Below are 23,603 nucleotides of genomic sequence, written 5' to 3' on the forward strand. Positions count from 1 at the left end.
AAACGATTTTTATTACTCAACAACAGAAAAAAACACAGTATTGAAGATGCAGATTGGATGAATTGATGGTGGAATAGTAGAAAAACTGCAATTAGCTCAAATGGAACCAGCTTTTATCCACCAACTTTTACTGTCAAAGATTTCATGACTGTAATCAACTTGTTTTCAGGTGTTAATATGTTTGCAGAGTTTATAGAGGAAGCTGACTTTCCAAATTTGGATCGACGATGTTGTGTTTTACAGACGTAAAGTTCTTGAAGACCCTCAGCAGGTCCACTAAAACATGCAGAGCAGCTCAGAGACTGTCAAGAAGTAAAGAACCACTTCGTTGCCTCAAACATATATTTTGAACTTTTACCTGCTACTGGAACCAGGATCCACTGTAAAAATGAATATTTTGAACCCAAATACTAAAAAAAAAAGTTTACTGTTAGTTTAGAGGTGTTCCACATTTTTGTTAAATTGCAGTTAATAACTACTAAAATCACAAAAAAATTATTATAAATCTACATCTATGCATAATTCCTACATCCAAAATCTGTAGTTTTATGTTTGATTTTATAATTATACTGTTTTTGCTGTATAGTATTAATTTACAGATATTTGCTGTTATTCAAAAATTCCAGATATCTATTGAAATCCCAGAAACAAAGTATTACTTTACATGCTGACTTTAAAAAATGAAAAAATAAAATTTTTACATTTATTTTTTCATTGTTTTACTTTTGACTGTGAAATGTAAACAAATCTGCACAAACTAGTGGAAGTTTACAGATATATTAAGGATTGAAGACTGGTAAATATTATTTTTTAAATTTTTTCAAAATGCGATTGTAAATAATCTAATATTGGTGATTTAAAAAAAAAAAAAAGCAACCAACACAACTTTCAAAATTAATTACTTTGAGTCAGTCACTTGTCATTTTGTCTCTCATTTTTGTCATTCTGTGTTTTGTTTTTGTCGTGTTGTTTAATTTTTGTCATTTTGTGTCTCATTTTTGTCATTTTGTTTCATTTTTGTCATGTGTTTCATTTTTGTCCTTCTGTGTCTCATTTTTGTCATTTTATGTTTAATTTTTGTCATTTTGTGTCTCATTTTTGTCACTTTTTTTTGCTGGTTGTAAATATTCCAGCTTTAAACTGGCTTTAGAGTTTGCAAATTGCTGCTTTTTAATGTGAATTATCATCATTAGTCGTGGTGAAAAGTGACTAAGAACAACTATTTCTGTGTGTTCATGTGGGATTTTGCATTCCTTACCATAAAGAGCGTCTGAGTTCTGCTCATTAGCGCTGCTGTAGGGATGTTTGGCATCAGTGGGAGTAAAACCAGGAGGATTTTTACATTTATGGTGTGATGGGGAAAAAGAAAAGCTCATAAAGGTGGACTTATTTCTACTCCACAAACAGAGAAAACAGGGATAAAGTTGTGAACTAAGCAGGAGGGTGGATGGAGCTGCTCTCTGGCACCACATGGAGACCACATGGAGGAGGATCTGCTGCTCTTCACCTCCATCCTACCTGCTGCTGACGCTCGGCTGCTTCTTTTCACTCCACTGTTTTCGTCTGTTTTCCTTCTCCAGCAGCCGCAGCAGCTCGTGGTTGGCCTCCTCTCTGCCTGTGCAGCCTGTAATGACTGAGAGAGGAATGCTGCTGCTTTTATATAGGCCTCTAAAAATAACTCACCCCTCAGCGCCATGTAGGGCCGGACTGACAGCCCCCACCGGCCAATCCCCGCCCTGCTTCACCGCCGGCTCCGCCCGCTCCCTCTCTCTCAGCGCCTCCTTAATTGGACGCCAGTGACATCATCAACCCCATTTACCTTATTAGGTCACGCATGAAATTGATTGACAGCTGGCCCCGCCCCCTCGCAGCGCCGGTCGCCTGGATTGCAGCGGGGTCCAGTCTGCTGCTGCTGGAGGAGCAAACCTGGCAACCTGGCGGCTCGAACGGAGACCGATTGGCAATCTGGCAATGCGGAAATAGATCTGGCGCCCCCTCCACCCTCCCTCCCGATCCCGGACTGAGGAGAGAGGCGTGACAGAGCCAAGCAGAGAGGAGAGGGGATTGCACTGACAAAGATAAAATAATCAACACTTTTCTTTTCCTCTTTTTGTTTTTTTTTTTTGAAATTGAAAGTGCTCAGGTGCGCACGTCTGCAGCTGGGCTCCTCCGGCGGTGGTTTTTTATTTGTCAAGTCTAAGAAGAAGAGGAGAGAGGAAAAGAAGAAGAAGAAGTGCGTATTTATTCTCGTTTGGATTCCGGACTTCTTTCTTTACTGACTTCTTTTTTTTCTTGCATCAAGCATGGATGTGTTGGCGAATTACAGTATTTTCCAGGAACTCCAACTCGTTCATGACACTGGTTATTTCTCCGCGATGCCTTCCCTGGAGGAGAACTGGCAGCAGGTCAGAGAATGATGCGTTTTTATCTAAAAAGGAAAAAACAAGACTGTGTTTAGAGTAGAAACTGGTTTGGGATGTTTTCTGTGAGCTGCTTTGGGGTTTCTTTGGGTTTCTATCTGTGTGTTTTTGCGCTCCGGAGCCCCGTGTCTAGTTGCGTCTTTTTTTTTTTTTTCTTTTTTTTCTCGCTCACATGGAGCACGGCGAGGTCCGCTGACAGGAGAAAACACACACACACACGTAGAGGGAGTGGGGTGAGGAAGGGGAGGAGAAGGGGGAGGATACAGAGAGCTTTACGCACTAATGGCACTAATGGACACAACAGCGTTTCCAAAAAAAAATGCGTAAAAATACGCAGATTTACGCACGAACGAACGGTCCCTTAAGTGTACCTGAGCCACGCTTAAGACTTAATTAAACCCCTTTAATCATTAATTTAAACGCAGGAGCATGACGCCATTGCTCTGTGAAATCCCTCATGAAGGTCTCCAGGTTTTTAATAAAGCCTCAGAAGAGGGCACACATCCACAAAAACCCGAGGAGAACCTTTTAAATGCTGCGGGATGAAACTGTAAAACGCAGGTGGTGAAGCTGAAAACGCTGCTTTTTCTTCGAGGCTGAGGTTTTTGGGGGGATTTACAAGCCAGAGAGGGAGCAAACATAAGAGCTGAGGGAGATCTCATTCAGCTGTTTTATCGTTTAAAGTTACTTACGTTGCTTCTATTTCACTTTAATCGCAAAATAAAACCTTTAAGATGCTTTCATGGGTTTGAAACAACAGATTTCCTGAAACTTTGGGTGTTTTTTTGCTGTTACATAGAATAAGACAGAATTTAAGCTGCTGAGACTTCAGTGAGAGTTGACTGGAGGTGAAAGTGATTTTTTGGAGGATCTGAGCGGTGGAGCTGCTGCTGTTTTTAGTGTGTCTGCTGTGATCGATAGACTGGTCTGCTCGGATTATCTCCGTCTCTCTCTCACACACACTGGCTGTGGAAGATGGACACATGCCTAATAGCAAGTGACTTGTTCTTAAATAATATATCCACATCTGCCACTGTTTGTTTGCAGATAATCCTGCTGAATTATGCACATCGTCCAGTGTAGAACATACAGCAGACACAGCATAAACCTTTATTTAACATGCGAAGCCTTCATTTTATTGCTTTAAAACAGATAAAAAGGTCGATTTTCCACGTTCAACCATGTGAGTTTTTGAGGAAATCGATGTTTCAGAATCTCAGTGGGGATGGGAAAGCCTCAGAATGTGGCATAAAGAGCCTGTTTGAGCTTTTCAAGAGGAGAATTCAATAAGAGAATCTCCCCCCATTGAACTTGAGAAATGGAAGCTGTTAATTGGAAGCCATCTTCAGCCACGTGTGAGTGCAGAAGTGTGTTTTCATGCTATTTAATGTTCAGTGCACTCAGAGCCTCCCAGTGGAGCCTCAGAATCTGCTCACATGCTGCCGTTTTTTTTGTCCGTTTCGTGTCTTTGAGAGGTTTGAACCTTGTGTGTGTTTATTCCTTCAAACTGCCTTTCTCCTCTCCGACTGCCTCACTGACGCCAGTCCACACCGTCTCCTCCTATTTTTAGTGCAAACACGCATAGTTTCTTCCCCCTGTAACCTATTTTTTCCTGTCTGTTATCGTATTGTGAATTGATTGAGGGCGGTTCAGGAGTGAAGTTAATTAGGGCCGGTCTGCAGCGTTCACTCCTCTAGGTTTGTGAGAAAACGTTAATGTGGAAACCTGACTTATTGATTTCCTTATTAATGTTTACTGATGGACATTCAAGGCGCATGTTCCCATTGCAAGTCTTGCAAAATTAAACCTGCAGTTTACAGAAATAACACCTTGAACTAACAAACACGAGCAGCAGCAGATTGCATAACATCTGCTTTTACTGGAAGTCAGTAACACACCTCCTCAAAATGTGCAACAAACGCTACAGTCATCCAGGTAAACAGTTGCCTATGCCACATGGAAGGAGCTAACGGTGCCCTCTGGTGGACAGGTTGGTCACAACAGCACAACTGCCCCTAGAAACAAGCTCAGTAAACAGGCCTTTAATCCTGTAAAACTCTTTAACTGAGCATTCTCAGCCTTCTCTAGATAATCCACAGCAATTCTGACAGATATTTTGGCTGAAATTAAATACAACATAAAGGGTACTTCGCTATTCTCTATCATATTTTGTTGGACTAATTAACACAAAATACCCCACAGGTAGGGCAGATGACACCCCCTACTACCAGTGTTTGCCTTTCTGTGTTTTTGTGTAGAATAAGTTAATCCATTGGCTTTAAACGGTGCAGGTTTAGAACGAAGGTTAGGTACTGTATCTGGTCCAGATCTGGAATGAAGATGGGGTTGTAGTCGCTTACAGGGTCTATGGATCAGACTAATTCCTGGGTAGGTACTCTGTGGGTCTGACGAGGAAGAATGTGGGGTGCCGATGAAATCACAATCTGAGGGATTACATCCTTAAACAGAGTTCATTTCTGACAGTTTGGTTGATATTTGTGCAAAACTTCTATCACTGAAATAGGAACTGCTCTCTTAAGATGCATTTTCTGTTGATTTTTTGCACAAAGTTGCTTTTTAATGTTGAATATAATCTTTTTAATTTTCCCCTTATGGTTATTGTGTATAGCTAACTAACTAAAGGGGAGTTAGTTATTTTCTGTCATATTTTGCCAGACTAATTTACACAAAATGCCCCTCATGTAGGGCAGCTACAGCCCAGCAGCCGTTTGTATCACTCTGTGCAGAACAGCCTCCTCTAATTACCCCTCCCTTGTGATTGGGTAATTAGCTTTGACTGATTTTCCCACCTACCAATCAGGAACGTGTAGCGACGACATGTCAATTAGTCCTTAAACTAGAAGCCTTTGATACAGAGATGTCAGCTGTTTAAGAGCTGTTCCCTTGGTTACCGTGGTTACCTGTTACATATTCAGTACAGAGATTGGTCCAAGGCTAGCTTAGCTTAGCACAAATACTTAAAGCAGTGAAACTCTGCAAAGGTTGTTCTATGAAAGCATTATATATTACTAATGAATCATATAACTGCATGTAATATTGTGAGCTGACAAACCCACTGATCATGAATTACCCTCTGAGCTTTCGGCCTCTTTTAGTTTGCAGTTTTGTTTATTATGGGACACTTGTTTCATCGTCCAGGCTCAGCTGTTCCAGCATCTGTTTTCAGTAAATAAGAACCAGTAACACCAGGTAGAACACCTGCCCAGCACCAAACAGCAGCTAGACAGATTAGCAGCTAGCTCTTGGAGAAAGTGAGGAGACGGATATATTCAGGAACTGGTGGAGCCCAAAGCAGAGAACATAGAAAATAATATATTGTATTTTATATGTTGTATTTACACTAATTATGTAGCAAGAGACATGACTAAGCTGTTGGTTTTTCAGGCCTCGGTGTGTGGAAGGAGGCAGCTCACAGCTACAACCATTTACAAAAGCATGAAATGTCAACGTGCGCATGTGTATCTGATGTGGAATTTTTCACACCTTAATGGCCAAAAATGTTATTTGTTAAGACTTACAGTTGCTTCTGCTTTCTTCACATGTAACACCCAAGTGTATTAGAGCCCAGGTGATTCATGGATGTACTGGCAGCCAGCTGACAAGACGTTTTAAGCTTATGAAACTGATGAATTTTAGTTTTTTCTTTTGGTGGAAGCTAGCACTTTCCCCCCTACTTCTAGTGTTTGTGCTAAGCTAGGTTAACAGCATCTGGACGTCACTAGAAATTGACTGATACATTTTTTAAAGGCCGATCCTGATTATTGAGGAGACAGAGAACCGATATACTGCTGTAATGAGTTTAATTTTGACGTCAAAATTTATAAAAAGACAAACTCCAAAGAAAACCTTGAATTTTCTCATTCATTTTTTCAACATTTATCATTTAGTGTTGACAGACACAAATAGCTATTAGTTCCAGAGAGATTCAGCTGCATCAGAGCCAAAGTTGCACATTTTTATATTTATTCATATAATCTGACAGTTATGATCATAAAAGTGCTGAATATTGGCAGCAATCAGTCGACCACATTGAAAACACAGACGAAACTTATTTCATGTGTTTTTTCATGTGACTACAGGTACATCAAGCATTCAAAATGTCACAAAATTCTTTCCTTGTGGACGAATCTCGCCGTGTTTGTCGAATGTTCGTCACACAAATAACCATGTGAGTTTGCATGTTCACCAGAGGGGGCGTTTTCGCTGTAATCTCGGCGTTTCGGGGAGGAAAACGGTGGCTTGTTGTGGATGGATGGCTGAGACTGAGAGCAAAAGATGTATTTTGTCAAATTTATCTGCACTAGCGGCGACAGACGAGCACACACACACTGAGCGCAGGCACACCCACATTTTTTCCACTCTTGTTCCTTCTGGCTCCTTCATTCACTCCATCATGCACACACACACACACACACACACACACACACGCACACACACACATGCTCGGCTGGCATGCACTAATGGAAAGCTATGGTCTGGCAGGACTCATCCCGCCACTTTCGACAGTAATTGGCCGTTTGCTGTCAGACGGACAGAACAACACGCACAAACAACACACACACACACACACACACACACACACACACACGGACAAACAACACACAGACACACACACACAGACAAACAACACACACACACAAACACTAGCAGCCTGATTTGTGGCTGTCATTTATCTCTCCTGACTGTCCCTGTGCTCCTGCTCTTTGTTTCCTCATACAGGCTTCTTCCATCAGCTGCTTTATTTGCATCATTACTAAACATGTGGAAAACGGACTCTCCCGCCTGTCCGTCACAACCGTCGCCTTTGACAGTGCAGGTCCGTGTCGTGCGTATAATTGCTGCGTCTTTGCAGGTCTGGATTGATGCGACAGGCTTTGGGGATTTGCGTGTGTTTGTGTGAGTGGTGGCCGAGGATCAAATGGCAAACCCAGACTTCCCAATTAGACGTAATCCATTTATTTCAAAGCAGAGCTGCCCCAAAAGTCTGATGGGTGAGAGGGAGGCGGTGAAAACGGAGGCTTGATGAAGGTTGAAACTGAAGCAGGAGGTTCAGGTTTCAGGCTGGTACAGTGTGGATGATGTCTGCAGGTATGGAGTCTGTTTAAAAGACTAACGGTGCTTTCAAGCGTCTGACTCACGCCGGCTTTTCTCATCTTGTCTCTTCGTTTACATGCTCGGTGTGTCTGTAGTTCTTTTCAGGCTGATTGATTTATTTGCTGCTCTGTCACTACAGCACTATGCTACACCGACCAGCTCTGTGTTGGTCAGATAGTCTCCATCAGGCCAGACGAGCCTCAACCCAGCGTCTGACTGCAGTCTGTCACTATGCCGCACTTTACGATTGCAATAATTCCTGCACATGCACACAGATCTGCAAAATTCTCAGTGTTTCAGCAAAAGAAACGCTCACAAATCTAATTTCTGCTATTATTCACATTAACCCTCTGAACCACAAACCCTGCCGCCAGCTTTGAAAAGCATGTCGTCTTCTAAAATTTGCCAAAATTGCACCATTTATCAGAGCCAGACACTGTGAAAGCAGAAAGAATTTGCCAGATTTTCAGCTTTCCAACTGTCATTAAACAACTCATCTGTGATTCTTTTGGAAAATCTAAACTTGGAATCATAATATTTCATCTAAATCACTTTATTCTACGTGTACAATTAAAATTTTTGCCAAAAATAAACCGTTTGCACAAACCTGATTGTGTCCAAATCAAAAAATTCAGTGCTGCTTGGTGCAACTGAAAAGCCATTTAGGTTGAACTGCAGGCAGTGTTTACACAGAGCAGATATGAGGAAGGAGACAAATTAAAAATATAAGTGGTAAGCCACATTTGTGCTGTTTTCACTGAGGTGTAGGGCTTTATAATGCAGTGAAAACTGAGCCCACAGTGGGTAAAAATGAGACAGGAGCAGAAAACACCCAGAAACTACTTGAGCTTCAGAGGGTTAAATTGTAAATTTCCAATGAAGTCATAAAAGACATGACTGTGATCCCCAAACGGTGCAAATTGGAACACACATTCCTTTAATATGTCCCGTCAGACAGAGTTTATTTTCAGATTATGTAACATTAAAACAAGCTCCATCATTTTTAATCTTTTTTGATCATTTCAGACACTCTTATGTATGAAATAAACCCTCCTGTTGTCCTCAATTTATATGCACCAAAACATATTGTTTCCTTGTGTGAAAAAAAATCCAAAAATTCCCCAAATTTATGAAAATTTGCAAAACCTTCAGGAATAATAATTCCTTAAAAGTTTGCCTTAAAAGTTTTATTTAAAAAAAAGAAATATCCCCCAAATTTGGCAAGAATATTCTTGTAAATATTTTCAAAAAATGAGTAAAAATCTTCAAAAAAAATCCTAAAAATATCTAAAGTGATTACATATATATCAGTAAAACTTCTGATATTTTCTTTGACAACATTTTTACCATGTCTTTTTTTCCACCAAAAATGTTCAAAGATTTCCCAAAAATGTTGAAAATGTGGACATGAGAAGTTTTACTGTGAAAATATATATGTTTTTTTCCACATTTTCAAACTTTAAAATGAGTCAATTTGACCCGCAGGACGATACGAGGCTTAAACCATTAGTAATGTTGCCATCGAGACTTCAGACCGATGGGTTGTGTTGGTTTTGCTAAGCAGCCTGTTGTGTGATAAAGGTTTACCGCTTCATGTCCAAGCTTCTAATTCCAGCATCTTAAAATTGTATACATTTGAGAACTAATCAACACTTTTCACCGTTAGACCAAACAACTAATCAAACCACAGAGGAAATGAAACAGCAAAGAAAATCAGCTGCAGCTCTGCAGTTTGGGTTCAAAAACAGATTTACAGATCAATACAAAACATATTTCTACAAGTTGTTGCAAAATAACACAAAAAGTTGGCAAATTTGTTTGCAGCTTTGCAGAAATCCTGCTGCTGATGTTTACTGGGGTTTGTGTAAATAGTTTTTCTGTTAAATTGCTCTGCAGAAATGTCTGAAACACCAAGAAATAAACAAGCAAAGTATCACTTCAGGTTCAGTGCTGAAGCTCAGATATTATTAGTCCAATAGAAGCAATAAAAACCAGATATACCCCTACAGCAGCTGATGAACTCAAGCTGCAGACTCCAGGACAACAGACTGTCTAATAGACTGAGCAGGTTGTTGCAGCTTCTCTTTTCCAGCGTCTGTCGTTCCGTCTGCTTCTCGTCTCTCCGCTAACCTGTTAACCCGCTGCATGGACCGTTGCATGAACCGCTTCTTTCTGTCTCTTCCTCGCTCTGTTTTTCTCCCCCGTCTGGCTCGGGGCAGGCCCAGGGAAGTTTGACAAGATAATGAATCGCCATGCATGCTGCAGTTTTTCACATTTCACAGCCCAGTAACTCTGTATGTAGGATGGAGGGGTGAGAGGATGGAGGAGAGAAAACACCAGCAGACACAGCAAATGCAGGAAGATGAAGAAATGCAGATGAAAGTTAGTCAGAGGAGACGTTTGTCCATCTTTTTGTTCGTCTCTCCGTCCGTCCGGTTGTGTTACCGCAGACACACACTGGGTTATGTAATTGTCTGCGGAGCACAGCTGCTTCCTCACAGTCACAACAGACTGAGAGGAAGACGGAGAAAAACAAAGGAATGGAGAGAAAACGATGAAAGAGACGACGGAAGAGGTGAAGAGGAGGAGAAACGTAGCTGCTGCTTATATAAGATCTGATGTCAGAAGGTAAACCTTTATAAAGACAACTCCAAGCTGAATTCACCATTTTGTTGAATACATCAACCAGAACTTCCGTGCAAACTGTCTGCTGAAACAACAAACTAATAAATCAACCAGTTTAGTAAGAAAAAATGGACGCAAACTGAAATTCCTGGCTGAATTGCAATGTGCTGGTTGCAGCTTTTTAAATGCAGAAGTTGCTTTTCTAATGTAACAGAATATGAATGTTCTTGATTGTGTTCTCCTTTAACCTTTGTGTCGTCCTGCGGGTCACATTGACCCGTTTTAAAGTTTGAAAATGTGGAGAAAAAAAAGTTCGCAGTGAAACTTCTGATGCCCACATTTTCAACATTTTTGAACATTTTTTGGTGGGGAAAAAAAGAAATGTCTTAAAAAGTCTTTATGTGTCGGTCCTGTGATTGATCAGCCTTCAGCCCGCTGCATGCTGGGACAGACTACAACCCACTGAACAGGACCTGGATGGATTATAGAAGGCTAAAAAAGCAGCTGATTAGGAAAATTCTCCTCCATTAGTGCTGTCAGAATTATCCTGATCAGGAGATCCTGTATTTACATGTGTGATTCCTACCAGTATGTAAATATTAAGACACATCTGAAAGCAGCCGCTTCTTCATTTCTTACAGTGTGGAGCTCGGTGCCAACGTGAGCCGCTCTAATCACTGCATTCATTCATTCTCTTTCTTTTTTTCTCTTCTATCTCGCTCCCAAACACACAGTTATTGTCTTTTCCTCATAATTTGAAATCACTGGAGTCAAACACACACACACACACACACACACACACACACACACACACACACACACCCGTGCAGACACACACAGTCGCACACGTTAGCCCAGGAAGCCATAATTCAGTAAGTGAATAAGGCATTCAGTCTACGGCGGCAGAGATTAGATAAGAAAGTGAGCAGTCAGACTGCCGCGGCAGGAAAGCAGAACAAATGAGTTGCACTCGTGATGGAGAGAGCTTCCACTGTGAAAGCCATAGCACTGATCTTTCAAGATGAGTGGTTTTCTATGGAGGGCAGCTCTCCAGCACTATTCACCATGGAGCCCGATTACTACAGTTTACAAGGAGATTTAGCCATTCATCTCTTCATGCTTCAAGCGCACACTGGATATCTGCTATTGTGGACTGTATCATCCTATTATGTGTCATGTGTTGCACATATATATTGATTTTTCCCCCCTCCTGTTTATTAAAGGCCGTTATAGGAACTGTGCTTGTTTGCTGTCAGATGTGAAGACTGTTATCAGTTTCATGTCAGTTTAGCTCAGTTTAGCTCAAAGACTGGAAGCAGAGGAATAAATACTGCTAGCCCCGTTTAGCTGTGTATAACTGTACTGCCGTTTTCATAGTGAAATTTTTAGAAGTTCTGGACATATTTTGTGGCTTTTAAAGCTCTGAGATTGAACTCCTGAGTCATCTGCATGTAGCATCAAGCTGAGACAAACCATCACAAATCTGGGGCTGAGACACGCCCACATTTGGACCAATAAGTCCACATTAAGCTTACATATCGGACTTTATTTAGCTTTACACCTGCAATGTAGGCTGGTCCGAATAGCAGTTTCAGCACTCCGGATATTTGGGCACAATTAATAACAAATATTCGAATATTCAGGGTTATGATAGAATATTATTCATTTCTTTATGTTATTGGTTTGTTTATTAACACAGTAAAGGGCATTTAAACAAACTCAAGTACAAATTCGATACTAATTTAGAAAATGACACATTTACCAAATGAATTATGTTATATTGAAAATGTAATACACACAAACACACACACACATATATATATAATATTTATATATATATATATACATTTTATATATAATATATATATTATATATATATATATATCAAATATATAAGACAGGTAGTGCAAAACAGCAGCATATTTACATGAACGGATATTTCAGTAGCCTACCTACACTCTCTTCCTGTTATGTGCCAGGAAGATGAGCATGTTTACATTTTCAGGCAAGAGTGAACTCCTGGTTTTGTTCACAGTGTAGCCAGCCTTCAAGAATCCAAATATTCAGATCTCAAAATAAACATTCATATACCACCACACCGACCGAATATTCGGGTATTTGGGTCCAATTCTCCCGCAATGATTAACTGATTCATCAAATGGAACAAAAATGAATCTACAATCTGCAACTGTTTCAGTTTTGCGGAACCCAAATCTGCAGAAAACATGCAGGAAATGAAGTTAGGTTGAACTTGTGGTGTTAAAGCTGGAGTGCAGGACTTTTGCATATAGATGGAGATCCATTAGGTTCTCACCATGCTGGTGCACTGAGGACGATGTGTTTGGTTTTCCAGAGCCAAAGAGGGAAGCAATGGCAACTAGGACTACAGCAGAAAAACCTAGAAAGTCTTCAAGAAAAGTTTCTGAAGCTCCTGGTGTTCAGACAAAGGACTGTTGTCTGTAAAAGAAAGCGATCGACTCGTGTCCACAGTGTTTGTGTTTTCACTCTCACGGCCAGAAGGGGGAGACAAAAGTTTCATGCTTTAGCTTCATCATTCTGTCTGGTTAGCGGCTCATAGTCACGACACCATTTTTCCATTTATTTTAAATGTAAAAATGATATATACGTGGCTAGAAAGAAATCTATTTATGTGGGCTACTTGTAGACTTTATCTTTTATATGTGGAACACCAGAGAGACTGACTGAAGAATTAACAGCACTAAAGTGAAGTCATTTTCTAGTTCTTTCTACTCGACAAGGCCACATACCTGCATTATTATCGCTATAATGTAAAAGAAATCTTCTGTAGGTCTTTTTTAAATATCTCCTATACACTCTGAAACAGTTCATTAAATGCCTAACTATTTAAAAAGCAAACATTAATTTGATTTGTTGGGTTGACATAATAATGCAGGTAACTGCATCAACTCAATTTTAACTCAATTTTCTGACTTAAAATTTAAGTTGAGGTAATTTAATAAAATTGGCATTTTTCTTGACTTTGAGTTTAGAATTTCAACTGGAAGTAAAATCAGTTCCACAAACTCAGTGTAGTTTGTTTGCTAAACATAATTTTTTTTTTTTAAAAAACTCAAATTGATGCATGTTTTTGTTGTTGTTGTTGAGTCCAAACATGATTCTTTTTAACAATGTATTGGGTATTTAGGAAGTTATTTCACAATAGAACAGCCTAGAGTGTTTGATTTGAGTCCGTTTCTAGAAGAGGAATCCTCCTGGTGATCGCAGGTTGAGCTGTGCTCAGACAGACACACACAGGTGTGTTGTGTTGTGTGTCTTTGTGTGTCCACATCCTGCTGAGCCAGTGTTTGCAGACCAGTTGGCTCAGGGATAAAGCCTTGTGACCTGGCATCCATCCAGGCCTCCCATTCTCTCCTCATCCAGCTCTCCCTCTCTCTTTCTTTTCTTCTCTGCTCCCCGTTCTCTCCCAAACATTCTTTTGTTCTGCACATTTTTACAAAACAACGTGGAAATGCACGAGATCCGAAACTAAAGCGAGGAGTTTTTCCTCTGGACTGCGGTGGAAAAGTTGATGCATCGTATAAAAGGCTGATGGAAACACATTTTCCAGATGACAGTGTAGGACCTGCTTCCTCTTCCCTTTTCTTCTTCTCTTTTGTTACAGCAGGAGCAGGATGTTGTCAGAACTCGCCAAAATAAAGGCGGCTGACAAAATCCTGCCGTATTTCTTAAATGTTAATGTTAAAATAAGCATCATTGAAGCATCACAATGCACCAGAAGTGTTGTGTGGAGAATATTCACACTCTTTACGTCACATTTTACACCTTTTTTTTTTTTTGCAGACCCTCTTTGGGCTGCAGCTCCTTTCCTGAAACAACCCTCACCAGGCAACTCGCACGTTGTCTGTGTGCGCACGTATGTTTGCATGTGTGTGTTTGGGCAATGACATCATTCATAGTGTGCAGAGGATGTTGACAGTGGCAAAGGAAATGTGTGTGCGTGTGTGCGTGCGTGCGTGTGTGTGTGTGTGTGTGTTAGCTGGCAGTGCGCCGTGCAGGATACACTCACACATCACTGGTTCCACAAAGATTTGGTTAGAATTGTGTGTAAAGCTGGACCTAAACTAAACAAAACTAGAAGAAAAGTGGCAGAGTGCCTCCTCCACCAAAGCCAATGCTGTATTTTGCAGTTTTAACTAAACTGTTCCAGATCTGCACCGAAATTTAAGAGGTTCTTTCTTTGCCCAGGCTCCACCTCTCCACCCAGTTTTATCAAATTCGGCTGTGTAGTTTCTGCTAACAAACAAACAGCAAACCTCCACCGTGGTGCAGCATCTATAGTCTTCCTCAGCACCAATGTCTGATTAAATCATAACTCAGGAACTCATGTGTCCACATTGCAAAGGTTTCTGTTCATGATTTCATGTGAATGGCAGCAATAAAGTGAGCAAACTTCTAATGAACGAAGTACTTGATAGCGCCGAGAGACAAAAGGTCTTCAAATGTGAGAAACACATTTGATGTGTTTGTTAGAAAAAAAGAAAGATATGGCTGAAATCATCATAATTTTACAGTAATATTTACACTAATACAATAATCCTGCAACTAATGATTTCCGTTGTTGATTTATCTGTCAGTTATTTCATCAATTAATCGAGCAGTTGTCAAAAAAAACATCAGAAAATGATGATAATTATCAATCAGTGTCTCCCTGAGCCAAAGAAGATGTCCTCAAACGCCTCGTTTTGTCCACAAACCAAAGATATGCAGTTTACTGTCATTTATCAGTAAAGAAACCAGAATATATTCAAATTTAAGAAGCTGGAGTCAGAGAATTTACACTTAATTTCTTAAAAAAAACACAAATTGATTAATTGATCATCATAATAGTTAATGTAAGTCAACAGTGCAAATCTGTTTCCAACAAAAATGGAACAACTATTACTTTGTTTTGTCTGTTTTTAAATTGAACCTGAATCAGATTGTCAATTTACTCAAGAAAACTTGTACAGTCGTTGAGTTCCAGATACTGCTGGAAGCCCCAGTGTGTCTGTGATAAAGGCTCTGCTGAAGGCTCTCATTAGAGATGTCAGGACTGATAATAGAGTTTACTGTACTCTGGTAGTGTGTAGGTGTGACTGTGATGTCTGTCAGACAGAGCCGGAGTCGTGGAGTCGCAGTGCAATCGGTCGGAGCGTGCTGTGGTTTGAATGCGCCTTTCTGCATGCATGGCTGGTTTGTGCGTGTGCACGGAGCGGGACAGTAAATGGGTCAGAGGCAGCGGAGGAGGATGACCTTGGGAATTTGTCCTGTTTTTCTACACGACTCTGCATTTCTTTGTCTCGGCGTGGAGGAGGTGGGGGCGACGGATCCGCCACAAAAGCAGACAGAAAATGAAAGAGCCGTCCTCAGACTGCTGCCAAGTTGGAAGTACACTAATTGTGCTAATTGTCTCTAAATTGGAACTAAGAAAACAAACTATCTCCTCTCGCCAGCTGTCTTTAATTCCATTGTAATAGAGCTGAACACAACAACCTGTCTTGCCTTCAAATTGCAGCTCCTTTCCTACTGAAGAAGTTTGTCAGTTGAACACTGTTTGTGAACCTCAGCTGCATTGGCTTCAGCTGGTGTCTCTTCTGCATGCTGTCATTGGCTGAATCCACCTGATCTGTTCATCAAATACATCAGGAGAGTCAAACTCATCTTAGTTCAGGTTCCACAATCAGCCCAATTGGATCTCCAGTGGACCGGACCAGTAAAATCACAGCATAATAACTGATAAATAACCACAACTTCAAATGATTCCTTTGTTTTAGTGCCAAAAATGTTCACATTTAAGGAATTATCTTTTTACAAAACATCATGAACAACCTGCAATTTTTGAAGAAAAATAAATTCAATTTCAGCAACGTTCAGCCTCAGTTTATCATTTCCACATTACAACTTCCAGATCACAGTGTGTCTACAAAGGAACACAACATTTAATCATCTGGAACTGAACCATATAGGATTTTACTTTAAACAACAAAAAGAGGACAAAATATTACAAAAATGAGACACAAAATGACAAAAAGGAGAAAAAAAATGATAAAATCTGACACAAACGAATCAAAACAGAGAGACAAAAAATTGACAAAAAAAGTTACAAAGCAACAAAAAACAGGTGACAAAAAGGAGACAAAAAAATTAACATAAATGACACAAAAAAATGACAAAAGTGAGAAACAAACCGGCAAAAACAATAGATAAACAACAGAAGCGAGACAAAAAAGACAAAAAACAACAAGAACAAGACAAAATATTACAAAAATGAGGCACAAAATGACAAAAGAACAATGAACAATCTAGTATTTTATTTATGATCAAAACAACTTGTCATGGTCTAGAAATTATTTAAAATTTAGAGTTTTACTAACTTGCAATCTGCAGTTAATGTCTTCTCTGTAATTTTTACACTTTGAGGGCCGGATTGGACCCTCTGGAGGACCGGTTTTGGCCCACGGGCCGCATTTTGGACACCCCTGAAATCCATCAAACAAGCAGGGAAAAGCTGCAGAACCAGTGAGGGTGAACGTCTGAGTCACCAACTTAATCCACGTTTCGTCATTATCTGCAGCATTACGTGATCTGAGTCAGACTTAATCGGATTTAAAGTTACTATCACTGATATATTTTCCTTTATGAGGCCCATTAGCTGAACTGTTCCGTTCCCTGAAGTCCAAACGGGACTCCTATTAGGCCAATAATAGCAGTAAAATTATTGATCATCAGTGTTTAAGCCGCAGTCCATCGGGTCACCGTTTTTCAGTATTTCTTATAATTGCAGGTTCCAAATGAGGCCAGCTGTGCTGCTCTAAGTGGACAAATGGTTGTGGTGTCTGGCCCAACAGTGCCATGCCTGCTATACTGGGATATGTGGGTCGCCAGCTATTTTAATCCACAATGTTGCCAGGAGTACCTGAGGGAATAGACAAGTGCTGCAGAGTGTGTGCATGTGAACAGATGTGTTCCTGATCCATACGTACATGTGCTTGGAAACGGACGGAGCAGAGACAGGGAATCTGTAGACGTATAATATCCAGCAGGGTTCCTAAAAACACACACCGACCGAATGGATAGATCTCGTCTTTTTGCTCCCTTTGTAAATTCCTTTGTGCATTCCGTCTTTTAATAGCTGGATAAAGTGTTTGAGACAGGCTTTAAAACGCCGCCGTGTATCTGATCAAACAGTGCAGGTGTCGTGAGGAACATTCTGTGTCTGTCTGCTGTTTTTATGGCTGGATGACAGCACAAAGCAAAAGCAGAGATTAAAAATAAATATGATGCCTGCTAACTGAGTCCCCGAGCTGCTGCATGGAGACTCGATGTTTTATAGCTTGTAGGTGCATGACAGTAAAAATTTATTAACAGCCCTCCATGAAAGATTTTATTATGTGAGGGGATGTATTGACGGAATGGTTTTAGGTACAGAGGTATCATTTGCTTCTCTTACCATTAATTTCACCTCTTTGCTGTTGACATCCCCCCTTAGCTGAAATCACTCTTCAATTCATTAATTCATCCATTTACAGAGAATTACTCAAGAACTATTATGATAATCAAATAAATTTAAGTTTTATATACACATTTTGTGTGCTCCATTGAGAGCATTTTCACTATTTTTTGCATTAATGCTGTGCCATAGGCCAATAAAACTAAATTTATGGTTAAAAACAAGCATTTTTCATCAATAAATCGATTTAAACCCAACAAAAATGGATTAAAACCAAGTTTCAAAACCACAGAGGGTAACTGTGAAAGCATATGAGCTATGATTTAATCAAATCCATACATTTGAGCTGCAAATGTGTGAAAATCATTGTTTAGGATGTACATTTAACTGAGATGCTTCTATAGCAAGGACAGATGTAATCAGTTCAGGACTCAAACCTTGAAAATCAACCAAAGAAATCAGCAGATCTGATCAATTCCAGAGATCCAGTGAGGCAGTGGGTTTGTCTGAAGTGCAGCAGAGATGTGAGATGAACATTCTGTACCTACAAGGGCTTCATGTGCATAAATATTAAAGAGTGCAAGTTTCCTTTCAGTGCCAGAGAGGACCGAGCTGCTCTCCTGTCCTGGGATGAGTAGTGGAGTTATCTGCAGAGGGAGGCAGTCTATAAATACGATCATCACAGTCCAGGACAGACAAGACACACCGTTAAAAAAAAAAAAAAAAAGGAAAAAAAAAGTGTATTTGAGCTGTAGTCAAAGTGCTGCTTCCAAAGAATCTCATTTGTCTTCCTGCTTTGGTGGTGATGACCTTTTACTGTTGAGGATTCTATCTAATTCTCTTTAAATTGGTGTTCCAGTTTTAAGTTTACATCTGATGTCACAATGTCCGCATCTCTTCAGTTTCTCTTCTGTAACTTTTCTTCGAGTTCGATTCCAGAGTAAACGAGAGGAAAGAACAGTTAGTGTTCAGACAAAATCATGTTTTATCTTTGGGGAAAGCAAACATTTAAGTTGGAAAAATTGGAAACTTCAAGTTGGCTTTCATTTAAATTAAGTTACAGCAATGGATTTAGTACATGGAAGTGGAACCAGTGGCATTGATATGACTTGTTAACTTAATTAGGGTAAACTTAATCCAATTTATTTAGGTTGATCCAACAATTGACTTTGTCAGTGAAGAGATCAGCATCAAATGTTTTAACCCTCCTGCCCATTTATGGGCACCAAAAAATATTGTTTCCTTGTCTGAAAAAAATCCAAAAATTCAGCAAAAAAATTCCCCACATTTCTGAAAATTTGCAAAACCTTCAGGAAGAAAATTCCAATAATTCCTTAAAAGTTTCCCTTGGAAGTTTTATTTTAAAAAACATCCCCCAAATTTTGCAAGAAAATTCTAGCAATTATTTTCAAAAATGAGTAAAAATCTTCCAAAAAAATTGTAAAAATATCTAAAGTGATTACATATGAAAATCAGTAAAACTTCTAATATTCTCTTAAGAACATTCACATAAAAATCGATTTTTTTTTGTGAATGTTCTTAAGAAACATTTTTAACATTTCTATTTTTCCAACAAAAAGATTTCCCCAGAATGTTGGAAATGTGGACATCAGAGGTTTCACTGTGAAAATGTAGATTTTTTCCACATTTTCAAACTTTAAAACGGGTTAAATTTGACCCGTGGGGCGACACAAGGGTTAATCCTGCTCAGTGATTGTCGAATGTGAGTGGGGTTAAGTGTTGATTGTGATTGGATGCTGCTATCTGGAAAACAACAACAGAATGGAAAACAAAACCATATGTGATTGAACTGAGCAAATCCTGCATTTAAAGCATCAGTGAAGTCAAAGTGTGATAGATTGGTCGCAACGTTCTACGTTTGGACTCTGGCACTGGATGGAAGACGATTCCTGACTAAGTCCCCGTATACCAACAGGCCTTTTCATGTTATAAATATCTGTTGTTTAGCTCTTGCTGTTTTTCAACAAAACAGGGAGCGGTTGTAACCATATTTTACATTTGGTTGAGTATTTCTCTGGAACTTCTACACTTTGAGGGCCAGATTGGACCCTCTGGACAGTCTGGAACACCCATGTTCTAGATTGTTGCTCTGGTAAAAATTCCAAGACCAAACCGTTAATCGGTGAAAATAATCATCAGATGAATGCGTTTCACTTTAGATCTCTCAATTTGTTGCAGTGTAGATGCTGCTAACAGTCAGTTTAATAGCATGCGACCACTGTAGAGCGGAATAGAGAACGTGACTGGAAGTCCTAAAGCAGAGACAAAGACGTATTTTCAGATTTATGCACATTAGTGTGGACATGGCCTCAGTTTCCAGCTGGGTGAAAAGCAAACTTCACTTTGATGCCAATTGTAGACACTGTGTGTGTGTGTGTGTGTGTGTGTGTGTGTGTGTGTGTGTGTGTGTGTGTGTGTGTGTGTGTGTGTGTGTGTGTGTGTGTGTGTGTGTGTGTGTGTGTGTGTGTGTGTGTGTGTGTGTGTGTGTGTGTGTGTGTGAGGGGAGACATCTGAATTATTTAAGGATGAACTGCAGGACAAGGAGAAAAAATACGGAGAGTGTTTCTCTTTTAGCCCCGAGACTTTGCGATGCAGAACGAGCGGTTTGGTCGTACGTGTGAGTCATGCGTCCACCCGCTTTGCTTTCCAGCAATGCCAATGAGATCAGTGACTTCCTCAAAACACAAAGACCTCTGGAGGTAAAAGAAGAGAGAGAGAGAGAGAGACTCTGGTGTAAAAACAAAAAAAATGTGTGATGACAGCAGCAGCCTCCCTGGAGTCATGCAGGCGAACACAACGTCGTGCATGAAGCTCTCTGGTGGCCACAGTTACAGAAATACTTTTTATCCTCAAAAGCAGCTGATGTACCGTCATGTAACCGAGATAATGAAGTGACTGCATCATTTTGGATGGGTCAGTGTATAATTGTGGGACTTTTTGTATCATAGTTGACATTTTTTCTGTTTTTAGGCCTGAAATCAACATGGCCGCCTATAACCAAACACCACATGACATTTTAGAGAAAGATTCCTCTAAATATTATTTATACAACTGAGTAAAATTGAAAGTTATTTCTTAAGATATTGTAGTAAACCTGTTGACTACTTTATATTAAATAACTCAGAAAGCCTTGGAGTCTTGCCAGTCTTTTCTTCAGGAGGAAATGACATCATGTGGAGCAGGTCGTGTGATCTGGAATTAAAACACTTCCTTGACAGGTGTTTTTGTAATGGGGAACTTAGTTGAAAGTGATTTAATTTGTTATTTTCCATATAAAATTTGATATATTGCTTAAAAAGAAATATCTGTCGTGATTATCTCAACTTAATAAAAAGAAGACAATCCAAACTATTTCTGAATAAACTCATTTTATTGTTGTTTAGCTAATTAGAAGGTGGTTGTTATTAAATTGGGATGGTTATTTAGTTGACATTTTAGTGATATCCAGTCATTTTTTTATTAATGTGATTCCTTCCATAATAAATAATTATGGAATTTATAAAGACATGATCATAATGAACATAATAATAATAAAAATGTATGCAGGATATATCCCATGATCTTCAAAAGACCCTCAATTATAGATTGACCCTGATATGTTTTAATCCTGTGAAAGCAATTTGTCAAACACAAGGCATTTATTTTCACTATTCTCCTTTAATTACTTCAGTACTTTGGCGGTAAATAACTGCAGCAGAGATGAAAATACTGCAGCAGCAGCACCAAGAGGAGGATTTATATACCCAGGATCTACTCCAGCAGGTGATGGATCCATTTTTTGCAGCGTTGATCTTATTGATCCTAATATTGACACTTAAAACAAGCCTTCGTATCTGAAGTGTTGATTCTTTGGAGATCAGTTTGTCCACCCCTAATGCAGCCGGGAAACAAATGAAAGGAAAAACATGAATAGACAAAAGGAGAAACCCAACAAATGCAACCAAACAGGATACGAGTGTTCAGAGTGGTGAATGTGAATGAAACGCTGTGAGCTTCATTTATTGTGCTTTAAAGCAGATGGAGCACCAGTAATCTCCTCAGGAATATCTTGCCGCCTTTCAACAAGTTCAGCTGTTCATATGTGGATGCTTATTAGTAAAGCTTTGAATAATGGAAGTAAATATCTCAGTTTTAAAGCGAGTAATTCAGCTCCGCATCCCAGAATCCTTGGTAGTCCTGCTCTCAGACAACATCTCTCCACCTTCACCAGGAATTCCCTGAACCTCGCTGCAGATTCGCGGTGACACAAAGCAGTTGTGTGTTCAGATGAAAGCGGCTGACAGCGACAGTCACGGCAGCGTCTGTCTCCTCTTTATTCTTGATCTCAAAAATGATCCGATCCGTGACTCAAACCTGTCAGACGAGCCGAACCGTGAGTTTTCTGATCTGTTGCACCTCTAATGAGAGCGAGAGAATGAGATCTTCACATTCGTGGGAGAACGAACCTTATAGTTTGGTCTTTTGTTTGCTCTCATTCTGGCAAAATGTGTACAGCCAAACCCATATGTAGCAGCAGAAAGCAGCTTTTAATATGTCTTTCTTTAGTGAACTAATACAGTTCATCAAAGAAATCTCCTGCCAAGACTATAGCAGACAAAACAATACAAAATGAAACAGTGAAATTAGAAAAACACAAACTATTATACTGGGAAGGGCAAAAACAATAGCCGAAAACAATCTCTAGAATCATTTAGCACAGGGGTGTCCAACATGCGGCCCACGGGCCAAAAGCGGCCCTCAAAGTGTAAAAATTCCAGAGAAGACATTAACTGCAGATTTTAAATTAGTAAAACTATAAATTTTAAATAATTTTGAGACTGTGACAAGTTGTTTTGATCATAAAGTAAAGTACTAGATTGTTCATTGTTCTTTAGTCGTTTTGTGTCTTATTTTTGTAATATTTTGTCTGTTTTTGTTGGGGTTTTTTGTGTCTTTTGTCGCTTCAATCATAAAGTAAAATACTATATTGCTCAATGTTCTTTTGTCATTTTGTGGCTCGTTTTTGTAATATTTTGTCTAGTTTTTGTTGGGGGTGTTTTGTCTTTTTTTGTCTGTTGTCTGTTGCTTCTCATGTTTTTGTCATTTTGTTTCTCGCTTTTGTAATATTTTGTCTTGTTTTTGTTGTTTTTTTTTGTCTTTTTTGTCACTTTGATCATAAGGTAAAATACTAGATTGCTCATTGTTTTTTTGTCATTTTCAGTCTCATTTTTTGAAATATTTTGTCTTGTTTTTGTTGTTTTTTTATCTGACTTTTGTCATTTTGATCACTAAGTAAAATCCTATATGGTTCATTTCCAGATAGCTGTGACTAAATGTTGTGTTCCTTTATAGACACCAAACATTTTTAGAATGTACATTTTTGCACTAAAACAAAGGAACCATTAGGAGTTGTGGTTATTTGATGGTTATTAGCTGTGATTTTACCGGTCGGGTCCACTGGAGATCAAATTGGGCTGAATGTGGAACCTGAACTAAGATGAGTTTGACACCCCTGATGTAGCATGTTAAAAGTTTTCTGATTATTCCAAGAAGAAAAGCAGAAAATCAAAGCGTAGCATCTATCTTTGTATGGTAGATGTTTGCTTGGGCGCCATTTGCCTAATTTCTGCGTTCTGGGACGAGATCGTGATGAAATCTGTTCAGGACGTCTGAGCTTTGTGAAGTCATAACAGCTGACATGTCATAAATTATTCAGCGCCATAAAAACGTGCTGTTTTTGGAGCTTGTGATACGTTTAGATTATTAAGTCGGTAATTCTCTGCTGCTCCGACAAAGCCGATCCCCAAATAACACAATGAAATTCAAACACACTCTCAGGTTTTTTGAAATGATTTGACATCGCAGGCTGTTAATAATTACATGTTCCAGTGCCGACCGTGACGACTCAATTACTAATCCTGATAATCTAATGACTCTCTCTGATGTATTTACATTAGTCTACTGCAGACAAT

At 39.5% G+C, this 23,603-nt stretch overlaps 1 protein-coding gene across 1 annotated transcript in view; it reads left to right on the forward strand.

The window, feature by feature from the left end:
• The first annotated feature begins 1,879 nt into the window (after positions 1 to 1,879).
• Positions 1,880 to 23,603, forward strand: part of LOC111572701 (Krueppel-like factor 7) — a 99,943-nt gene continuing 78,219 nt past the window's right edge. Inside the window, exon 1 of the mRNA XM_023276462.3 lies at positions 1,880 to 2,405. Within this exon, the coding sequence (XP_023132230.1) occupies positions 2,304 to 2,405 (102 nt within the window). The 5' untranslated portion in view covers positions 1,880 to 2,303. The remainder of the gene's footprint in view (positions 2,406 to 23,603) is intronic.

Source organism: Amphiprion ocellaris, chromosome 11 (genome assembly GCF_022539595.1).
Source record: "Amphiprion ocellaris isolate individual 3 ecotype Okinawa chromosome 11, ASM2253959v1, whole genome shotgun sequence".
In the NCBI taxonomy this organism is placed as follows: Eukaryota; Metazoa; Chordata; class Actinopteri; family Pomacentridae; genus Amphiprion; species Amphiprion ocellaris.